Source organism: Cebus imitator, unplaced genomic scaffold (genome assembly GCF_001604975.1).
Source record: "Cebus imitator isolate Cc_AM_T3 unplaced genomic scaffold, Cebus_imitator-1.0 Scaffold237, whole genome shotgun sequence".
NCBI classification, from domain to species: domain Eukaryota; kingdom Metazoa; phylum Chordata; class Mammalia; order Primates; family Cebidae; genus Cebus; species Cebus imitator.
In genome coordinates this window covers 4,133,383-4,144,808 of record NW_016107552.1, presented here as the reverse complement: position 1 = coordinate 4,144,808, position 11,426 = coordinate 4,133,383, and the positions used below count along the sequence as shown (strand labels likewise).

The window sequence follows — 11,426 nt, the reverse complement described above, 5'->3', positions numbered from 1 at the left end:
CAAAAAAAAAAAAAAAAAAGAAAAAGTGATAATGGAATGTCTACATTAAATTAAAATTATACACCTATTCAGAATATTAATAAAGCATGCTTTAATGCACAAAGCTGCTTCATACTAATCTTTTTTTAAAGCCTCATATGTTATTTTATAATAAAATATGTGTGAATGACCCAGCAATTCCGATTCTAATTATATATGCAAAAGAACTGAAAATAGATAATCAGACAAATACAGTCCCTGACTTAACAATGCTTTAACTTTTTTTTTGACTTTACAGTAGTGTCAGTGATACAGTCAGTACAGTATTCAGTAGATTACTTGAGATATTCAACACAGCCTATTTATTATAAAATAGGCTTTATGTTAGATGATTTTGCCTAACTGTAGCTAATGTAAATGTTCTGATCTGGTTTAAGGTAGGCTAGGTTAAATTGGGATGTTTGGGAGGTTGGGTGTATTAAATGCATTTTTGACTGGCTTATGATGGGTTTATGAGAACAAAGTCCCATCATAAATTGAGAAACATCTGTGCTTGTACATAAATTTTCATAGCAGCTCTTTTCACAATAGCTAATAGATAGAAGCAACCCAAGTATCCATGCATTCAATGAATTGATAAACAAAATGTGGTATATCCATACAATGGAATATTATTCAGCCACAAGAAGAATGAAGTAGTAACACATGCTTCAACATGGATGAATCTTTACAACATTATGTTAATTGAAAGAAGCCAGACATAACAGGTCACGTATTGTAAGATTCCATTTACATTAAATATTCACACTAGGTCAGTCCATAGAGGCAGAAAGCAGATTGCCAGAGGCTGATGAGACAGTGGGTGGGAAGTGACTTTTGGGGTTTCTTTTTGGAATGATGAAAATGTTTTGAAACTAGGTAAAAGTGATGGTTGCACCATAATGTGACTGTACTAAATGCCACTATACTGTACATTTTTGAATGGTTAACTTTGTTTCGTGAATTTTATCTCAGTAAATAAGAATACATCTAAATATATCAATTCTAAATATAAGTATATATATTTGTGTTTATATTGGCTACATTAAAAAAGTCCACAGTGATCTGCTTCATCTTGCCACACTGTAATAGGCTTGAGTTCATTTTTGTATCCCATTTTTAATTTAATTCAGCATCAAATGAATAATCGTTTTTGCAGCCTTTACCAGAAGCTGTGCTATCCCCAACCATCTAGAAATTAATACATTCTAAAAACATAAACTACTTTTCAGCAGTTTATTCTGGAGAAGGAGACTGATAATGCAAACAAGTGATTACACACTTGTTTGTAATCCCTGTGTTAAATAACAAATCGTAAAATATATGTGAAGTGATGGACTCTACAGGAGGAATTGAGGGAAGACAAGCAGGAATTCCTCATTCTTTTATTTTTTTATTTTTATTTTTTAAAGATGAGGTTTCACCGTGTTGGTCAGGCTGGTCTTGAACTCCTGACTTCAGGTGATCCGCCCACCTTGGCCTCCAGAGTGCTTGGATTACAGGCGTGAACCACTACGCCCGACCCTCATTCTTTTGTTTAATATGCAACTATTGAACGCCGTTTACATGCCAGGCTTCTTAACTGATACAGTTATGTAAATACTCCTCTTGGGTTTTAATACTTGAATTTCATTGCTTTATGGAGCACTTTAACTATGTAATGTAATTAAATAACAAAAATGAAACGACTGCCATAACCAGGGTTGGAAATAACCATGACTACTCTTTCACCTGATGGGCGGAAAAGTACCAGTGTGTTAAGACATGGCTGCTAACCTTGTGCAGTAGAGGTTAGACATCAGCCAAGACAGTGTCCAAGGGGATTTGAAAGCATTGGTTAGTCTGGTGAGTCCTTAAGTGGAATCCAGTTAAGCTTCCACTATACAGTGACATTATTTCCTTTTTTGTTTGTTGTTTTCGTAGTACCAAACCCTGCTGCAGCTGCAATTCCTCGAACACCCTTGAGTCCAAGTCCTATGAAAACCCCTCCTGCAGCAGCTGTATCCCCTATGCAGGTGAGTGCCTGGAACCACAGGAGGCTCTTAGGGCCTCAGAATCTGAAAGTTAAGGCCTTTTCTTCATAGTCATTTACACCTGTATTAGATGGGTAAATGACTGCCTCAGTAGGGATGTATCTAGAATTTGTTTCTAAAATACTGTAAATGTCTTTAATTGATATAAATTATATAGGTGTAAATTGTGTTATTCTGTTAGACTCTAATAATAACACTTGCTATGTGTTCTACACTGTTCTGAATACTTTATAATGTTAACTCATTTAATCCTTACAACTCTTGGGTATTAGGTACTGTTCTTATCTGTATTTTTCACATGTGGTAACTGAGGCCCAGAAAGGTTAAGTAACTTGCTGAGGTTCATGCAGTTAAGTGAGGGAGCTGGGGTTCAAAGCTAGACTGTCTGGCTTTAGTGACTTTAGTCACTACAGTAAGATACAGAGGTGTCTCTAAGTAGAATATGTGGTTGCCATGTCTCAGCCTTTACTGCATAGCAAATCACTTCAGAACTTAGTGGCTTGAAATAACAATTTTATTAGTTTTCACATTTCTGAGTTGACTAGGCAGTTCTTTGCTGGCTTTCTTGAGCTCATCCGGCAGTTGCATTCACAGAGAGGGTGGGATGGGGCCTGGGCTCAGCGGGATTCCTGGGCCGCTTTCTCCACGTGATTTGTCTTCTCAGGCTCCTTCACAGCATGGTATCTCCAGCTCTAAGAGACTGAAGATCAAAGCTAGCAATGCCTCTGAGCACCTAAGCTTGGAAGTTGGATAGTGACACTTCTGTCTTGCTATTTTAGTCCAGGCAAGTCACAGGGCAGCTCTGATTCAGAGTGGAAGGGATGCACAAGGCATGAATTCAGAGAAGTGTGATTCTTGAGGGCTGTTTTGTAACAGGTCCAGCACAAGTCATTACTCATCCATTATAAACCAGTTTCAAAAGTAGCTCTTCTGTACCATTGCAGAATGCAGATGAGAAGCGGGGCAGAGGGCTGTTGTTCCGTAGTGCTCAAGAGGCTCCTCATTGTGCATTTTATTCAGCCACTTTTGGATAGTGTAGCTGAGGCAGAGTATTTCCACATAGGTGAGAGCAGCCAAAGGAAATATGGCCTAAAACCCATTATCCTGTGATACAGGCTAGCCTTGGCTACACCTCTTCCCTAAAATAATGGTGTTGCGGAGCATTTTCATTTGGAGTTGAGACATTTGTGCTGTGTTTACTAGTGTGCTCCCTGTGCATATATATTGTTGTGAGTTAGTGGCTTTGCATTTGCATGCATATACAAGATGTTATGTCTTTTTTTTTTTCCTCCCCAAGACAGGGTCTCACTCTGTCACCCAGGTTGGAGTACAGTGACACAATCTCAGCTCGCTGTACAACCTCTGCCTCCCAGGCCTGAGCAGTCCTCCCACCTCAGCCTCCCAAGTAGCTGGGACCACAGGCGTGTGCCAGCTATTTTTTGTGTTTTGATAAAGATAGGGTTCTACTATGTTGCCCAGGCAGGTCTTGAGCACCTGAGCTCAGGCAATCCACCTGCCTCGGCCTCCCAAAGTGCTGGAGTTACTGGCATGAGCCACCACCTGGCATTATGTCGTAACTTAAAAAGAAGGGAAGGGAATACTGTATTCCACCTATCCAATTTAATGACCTTTTTTTGTGTGTGTGTGAGATGGAGTCTCACTCTGTTGCCCAGGCTGAAGTGAAGTGCCGTGATTTCAGCTCACTGCAATCTCCATCTCCTGGTTTCAAGTGATTCTTACTTCTCAGCCTCCAAGTAGCTGGAATTACAGGTGTACACCACCACACAATTTTTGTATTTTTAGTAGAGACAGGATTTTACCATGTTGGCCAGGCTGGTCTCAAATTCCTGACCTCAGGCGATCTACCACCTCAGCCTCCCAAAGTGCTGGGATTACAAGCATGAACCACAGCGCCTAGCTGATTTAATACTTTTTTATGTGCTCTCTATTCATCAAACTTCATCTAAAGTTCTGAAGATACAGATAAAAGCAAAATAAAGATGCCAAATGTAATAAACTTCAAATAAGATGAACTTTAAGTGGTGTTTTATCAGTTGACATTTAATGTAAATCACTTTGTAAATCTTTGCAAAGATAGGAGGTGGAAAAACACATTTCTATAAGTTGCAAAAAACTAATAATTGTGAGCTACATCCAGTAGCTTTATAGTACATGATTAGGTTATACAGTGCTTCTCAAACCTAATTGCATATAAAAATGATGTGGAGAGTTTTTAAACACGTAAAACTCTGAGACCTCATCCTGATAAACCAGAATCTCTGGGGACTGGGGCCCAGGATTGGGATCATTAGGTTTTCAAAACTCCCTGGGTAGGAATTCTACTCCTAGCTATGTGAGAGTAACAGGCTGGATTACTCTGCTGTCACAAACAACTATTAATAGAAAGATGGACAAAATATAGGAAGCAGTTATTTTCAGACATTGTACAAAGCTGTGATCCTGAACAAAAATTTTAAAATGAGGTAAATCCTACTGCGCCTCACAGTCTTTTCCTGGAGGCAATTTCCAGATGGTGGTGCAGGGAGGATGAACCTACATTGGAGCAGGGAAGGGAAAACCAACTGGATCTGAGTAGACACAAAATATTCAAGGAAAATGATACTGCTTGAATTTGCAGGGCAGATACTGGGAGGAGGGAGCTGCATAGAGAAAGGAGTATAGAAATCTACATAGGCATCCCTTTGGGTCTTTGCCTGAATACCAATCTGTACATGCATGGGGTGAAACCCCACAAGGCTGGGCAAGAATAATTTTCCAGGAACAATTTCCAGGAACAGGGAGCTAATTAGGCTAACACTTCCAGGTAGTTTACCTAGGGCAGGGAATCATTTGTGTTCCCACCAGCCACTGTGGAGAGACCTCTATGAATAGATGGCATTCAGTGTAGACTCCTAAAGGACTACATCTGAAAGTATTATAGAACTAAATAGCCTCAGAGTAAATACTATTCTAGATCTGCGCTAACAGAACTTTAAAAATAAGATGCAGAAGGGCTGGGTGCGGTGGCTCACGCCTGTGATCCAGCACTTTGGGAGGCCAAGGCGGGCGGATCACAAGGTCAGGAGAGGGAGGCCATCCTAGCCAACGTGGTGAAACCCTATCTCTACTAAAATACAAAAAATTAGCCGGGTGTGGTGATGCACACCTGTAGTCCCAGCTGTTGAGGAGGCTGAGGCAGGGGAATTGTTTGAACCCAGGAGGCGGAGATTGCAGTGAGCCGAGATCACACCACTGCACTCCAGCCGGGGCAACAGAGGGAGACTGTCTCAAAAAAAAAAAAAGATGCAGAAGGACCAAGGAGATTCCTAAGTAGCTGTAGTAGGCAGCCTCTAAAATGTTCCCCAGTGATTCCCCAACTGGTAGCAGTCGCTGCTTGTGTAATTTGCTGTTGTTGAATGTTGGCTACAGTTCGTGATTTGCTTCCAGTGAATATGGCAAAGCAAAAGAAGTAGTGGGATAAGGTTATCACTTGTGAAATGCAGTTATAAAAAGCTTTGTTTCTGCCTTGAATGCTCCCTCTTGCTATCATTTAGAGCCACTTCCTCTGGGGAAGCCCAGTTCCCATATTGTGAGCCAGCCCTGCAGAGAGGCCCACATTAGTAAGTGTGGGAACAGATCTGACGCTTGCTAGCAGCCATGTAGATGAGCTTGGAAGCGGATCTTCCTTTAGTCAATCCTCAAGATAACTGCAGCCCTGCTGATGACTTCATTGCCTCCTTGTGCCAGACCTTGAGCTGGAGGCACTCAGCTAAGCTTTCTGATCCACAGGAACTATGAGATCATAAATGGATTGTCTTAAGCCACTAAAGATTTGGAGTAATTTGTCATGAAGCGCAGATAAGTAACATAGTAGCTTACCTACTTGTCAAATCAAAGTAATAATTTTTAAAGGAATACAGCAAAATATAGGAATTGATAATATACATAATCTGGCATACAATTAAAAATTACTAGACAATGAAGAAGGAGGAAAATGTCACCTATAACCAGGGGAAAAATCAGTCAATAGATGCAGACCTAGAACGGATAGAAATGATGGAATTAGCATACAATGATGTAATATGATCTCTGTGCTTAAGTATGTGAAGGGAAACATGCACAGATGAAGAGAGAAGTGGAAGATATGAAAAAGAACAGAGGCCAGGTGTGGTGGCTCACACCTGTAATCCCTGCACTTTGGGAGGCCAAGGTGGGTGGATCACCTGAGGTCAGGAGTTTGAGACCAGCCTGGCCAACATGTGGAAACTCTGTCTCTACTGAAAGTACAAAAAAAATTAGCCAGGCACAGTGATGTGCGCCTGTAATCCCAGCTACTCAAAGGCTGAGGCAGGAGAATGGCTTGAACCTGGGAGGCAGAGGTTGCAGTGAGCTGAGGTCACGCCATTGGACTCCAGCCTAGGCAACAGAGCAGGACTCCATCTCAAAAAAAAAAAAAAAGAGTAGAGGAAAAGATCCGTATATTTGAGGGCATAGCAGTAGGGTATGTCCATAGTAAGTAACAGCAAGGAAAAAAGACTGGGAAAAAAATGAAGTGAGTGCCTCACTTGTGGGATTAAATTAGATGGTCCTACATACCTGAAATTGGAGCCCAAGAAAAAAAAGGTGGGTCAGGGAACAGGGTGAGAAGTGTGTCTGAAAAAACATTTGAAGAAATAGGTGGGGTGTGGTGGCTCACACCTGTAATCCCAGCACTTTTGGGAGGCCAAGGTAGGCAGATTAGCTCAGGAGTTCGAAACCAGCCGGGACAACATGACGAAACCCTGTCTCGACTGAAAGTACAAAAAATTAGCCAGGCATGGTGGTGGGTGCCTATAGTCCCAGCTACTCGGGAGGCTGAGACAGTTGAATCACTTTAACCTGGGAAGCAGAGGTTGCAGTGAGCCAAGACAAGATCGCACCACTGCACTCCAGCTTGGGCGGCAGAGCAAGACTCCTTCTCAAGGAAAAAAAAAGGTGGTTTTTTTTTTTTTAAATTTAAAGAAATAATAACCAAAATCTGTCAAATTTAATGGAAATTATTTACTCAGTTCCAAGAAAATCCAGAAGCTAAAGCAAGATAAGCACATGTAAATAACAAATACCTTCACCTCCATGCCCAGTAAAGCATTTCTGAAAATCAGTGATAAGAAACTCTAAAGGACAGGCAGGTAAAAATGATCGCAGACTTCTAGTTAGAAACTGTGCAAGTCAGAAGACAACAAAATGGGTTTTTTTCATGCATTTGTTTGTTTGTTTGTTTGAGGTAAGAGTCTAGTTCTGTTGCCCAGGCTGGAATGCAGTGGCATGACCTTGGCTCACTGCAACCTCTACTTCCTGGGTTCAAGTGACTCTTGTGCCTCAGCCTCTCAAGTAGCTGGAACTACAGGTGCATGCCATGGCGCCCAGCTAATTTTTGTATCCCAAAATGGGGTTTTCAGATGCTGAAAGAAGAACGCTGTCAACGTAAAATTCTGTGTATTCAATAAAAAAGTAAAACTAAAATTTGTTAGACAAACAGAAGCTGAGGGAATTCATTATTATCAGCAGACAGTTGGGGGAAAGTGGATGAGGAGTATTATGGGACTTTGCTGTAATATCTTTACAACTTCCTGGGAATCTATAATTATTTCAGAATTAAAGTTGAAAATAGAAAGTCTTCCCACAAAGAAAATTTCAAGCCCAGTTGGTTTTCCTAGTGAATTGAATCAAACCTTTGTGGAAGAAATAATTCTAATTGTATATAGTCTTTCAGAAAACAGAAGAGTAAAAGGACTTTCCAGTTCATTTTAGGAAGCTAGCATTACCTGATAACAAAACCAGACAAAGACATTGCAAACAAAGAAAACTGCTAGCCAACATTCCTCGTGATTATAGATGGTTATGGATGCAATATAAAAGCACACATTAACAAACTGAGTCCAGCAATACATAAAAACGATTGTCCATCACTACCAAGTGTGGTATATCCCAGGGGTGCAAGTTTAAAATTTACTTCAACAGAATAAAAGAGAAAAAAACCATTAATCTCAGCATTTGACAAAGTTTTACATCCATTCATAGTAAAACTCTTTAGCAAACTAGAAATAGAAAGGGACCTGTGGGAACTCCACAGCTAGCATCATACTTAATGTGGGGACTGGATGTTTTCCCACCAGCATCAGGAGCAGGGCAAGGAGACCCACTCTCACCACTTTTGTTCAGCATTTTGCTTGAGCTCTTGCCCTGTGCAATTGCATAAGATCCCCCCCCAAAAAATAAATAAATAAATACAGATTTGGAAAGGGTAAAGTAAAACTGTCATTATTTGCAGATAACATGATTATTTATGTAGAAAATCCTAAGGAGTCCACACAAAAGCTTTTTGAGTTGAGCAGTGTTAAGGTTTACACAAGGTCCTATACAAAAGTTGTTTGTTTTTCTGTATATTAGCATGAATAATTGGAAATTGAAATACTTAGCAATAAATATAATGAAATGTGTGCACAACCTGTGCAGTGAAAACAATAAAATACTGCAGAGAGAAATTGAAGTAATAAATGAAAAGTGATGTCTTTTATAGATTGGAAGACTCAATATTGTTAATATCTTGTAGTAGTCCTTTAAATTGGTCTATAGATTCAACACAACCCCAATTAAAATAGTAGTGCTCTTTGGGTAGAAATTGACATGGTAGTATTAAATTCATATGGAAATGCAAGAGCCCTGAATATTCAACACATTGGGGTCAAGGGGTGCGAGTGGTGGACAAATTTGGAGGACTCTTGCAACCTGATTTCAACACTTACTACATAGAGTGATCAAGACAGTATGGTACTGACAAAGGTTTCAGTGTAGACATGAGATCAGTAGAACAGAGAGTTCAGAAGTAGGCCAGTTGATTTTCAACAAAGATGCCAAAGTAATTTAATGGGTAAGGGACAGTCTTTTGAAGAAAAGATTCTGAAATGACAAGATAACTGTATAGAAAAAAAAAAACCTCAGCCTGTACCTTATGACATACACAAAAATTGAAATAGACTATCATCCTAAATGCAAAAGCTAAACTGTACAGTTTTTACATGAGAACATGAGAGAAAATCTTCATGACCTTTAAGACTGCAAAGATTTATTAAGATGTAAAAAAGCATGAACTATCAAAGCAAGTTGATAAATTAAGTGGGCATCAAAACTTAAAACTTCCCTGAAAGACATTAAGAAAATACAAAAGCAAGCTGCAGACTGGGGAGAATATATTCGTAATACATTTATCTAACAAAGATTTACATTCAGTAAGAAGACAACCCAATAAATAATGGGCATAAGATTTTTTTTTTTTTTTTTTTTTTGGAGACGGAGTTTCACTCTTGTTACCCAGGCTGGAGTGCAATGGCTCGATCTCTGCTCACCGCAACCTCCGCCTCCTGAGTTCAGGCAATTCTCCTGCCTCAACCTCCTAAGTAGCTGGGATTATAGGCACGCACCACCATGCCCAGCTAATGTTTTGTATTTTTAGTAGAGGCGGGGTTTCACCATGTTGACCAGGATGGTCTCGATCTCCTGACCTCGTGATCCACCCGCCTCGGCCTCCCAAAGTGCTGGGATTACAGGTTTGAGCCACCGCGCCCGGCAGTGGGCATAAGATTTAAAAAGATCCTTCCCAGAAGAATACAAATATCCAGTGGCACATGAAAAGATGATCAACATCATTAGTCATCAGGAAAATGGAAATTAAATCCACAGTGAGATCTTATTCTGTATACTTCCGAATGGCCAGAATTTAAAAGGATGATGATCTGAAGCGTGGTAGGGATGTGGAGAAGCTGGACCTTGTACACATTTCTGCTGGGAATATGAAAGGAGTGGTTAGAAGTTAGCCAGATAAAAAGGACTAGGGGAAAGCTGTGGGAATGAAGCACAAGAAAAACAGACAAGCAACGTGGTCTGCGTGATAGTAAAAAAAGTACATGTTTGAGCATCATGTAGAGGTGGCAGGAGTGCTGAGGGGTTGTAAGTGTTCATAGTGGATTCTTCTGGCTGCTTGCATATGCAGAAGTCTGGAGATGAGAAAGCCAGTGACAAGCGTTGGTATAATGCTGCACTGAGATGACAGGCTGTACTGGGCAGTTGCTGTAGTAGCATTAGCGAGCAGGTGGCAGAATTGAGATCTATTTGAACCAGGGCTTGAATGGGCAGTAAAATTACAAAAAGAGCACATCCCCATTTCATTTTGGAACATGTTTTTATATTTAGTGAACTGGATTGTGATATATTAAAGATTCTCTTCCAACAAAATAATGAAACCACATTCAGAATACCAGTGGTTGCCAGGGGTCAATGATATGGGATTGGGGATGGGGAGAGGGGTGTGACTATAAAAGGACCCCAGGAAGGATCCTTCCAGTAATGGAAATGTTCTGTATCTTGACTGTATTAATATGTATGACTATATAAGATATGGCTGTATCAGTATCTTGGCTAATGTCAAAATCCTGCTGATATTTTACTATAGGTATATAAGGTAGTACCACTGGAGGAAACTGAGTAAAGAGTACATAGGATCTCGCTGTATTCTTACAACTGCATATGAGTCTATAATTATCCCATAATAAAAAGTCTAATTTAAAAATAAAGTATATTGATCACAGTCTGTGCCTGTAAGGTGTGTTACAACCTTACTTTAGCAGTATGGAAGAAATTAATACAGATTTATAACTAAATATCTATTTTCTGTGGCGTTTACTTTATGAGTCCCAACACTTGATTTAACTTCGATATTGTTTATCTTATGATTTCAGAGACATTCCATAAGTGGACCAATCTCAACGTCCAAACCCCTGACAGCCCTTTCAGATAAGAGGCCAAACTATGGGGAAATCCCTGTTCAAGGTACATGTCATTTGCCACAGCATTTCACCTTTACTGTCAATTTTTGGATTGTTCTGGCTTCTTTGGCAAACTGAATTACTTCCTTTGCTCTTAATATTATTTCAATCAATCTGGTATACCTTTGTATCAGAAGTTTACTAATAAATATATCTAAATTACAAGTGGGGAAAGTAGTTGTGAGTAAATGCATCTTTCATGATGGGAAATAGAGTGTACACCATTGCTAGGCACTGTTTTCGCAGTTTCCCATGGCATATGTATTATTGTCATCCCATTTTCCAGATACTAAAAATGAGGCTTAAAGAAGTTAACTTACTCAACTCAGGTTAACACAGTTAGTTACTTAGCAGTAGCCCAGGGCAGCCTGACTTCAGAGCCCATTTCAGGTTTCTATGCTGTGTTTCCTTACCACGAGGGAGCTGAAACTCTGGAAGATAAGGGTCAGCAAGTCTTTGGAGCCCTTGGGAGAACTTGCTGTTTTCACACAGCTTTTTTTTTTTTTTTTTTTTT

At 39.9% G+C, this 11,426-nt stretch overlaps 1 protein-coding gene across 5 annotated transcripts in view; it reads left to right on the top strand.

The window, feature by feature from the left end:
• The window catches only part of SPECC1L (sperm antigen with calponin homology and coiled-coil domains 1 like), a 105,981-nt gene that overhangs the window by 31,422 nt on the left and 63,133 nt on the right, over nt 1-11,426 (top strand). For all 5 annotated transcript variants that reach the window (XR_001816336.2, XR_001816338.2, XR_001816337.2 and 2 more), the window contains exons 8-9: nt 1,942-2,033; nt 10,826-10,916. Coding sequence is in view for 2 of the 5 variants with exons in the window: in XM_017498135.2 (XP_017353624.1) it covers nt 1,942-2,033; nt 10,826-10,916 (183 nt within the window). In the remaining 3 variants the exon portion in view is untranslated. The remainder of the gene's footprint in view (nt 1-1,941; nt 2,034-10,825; nt 10,917-11,426) is intronic.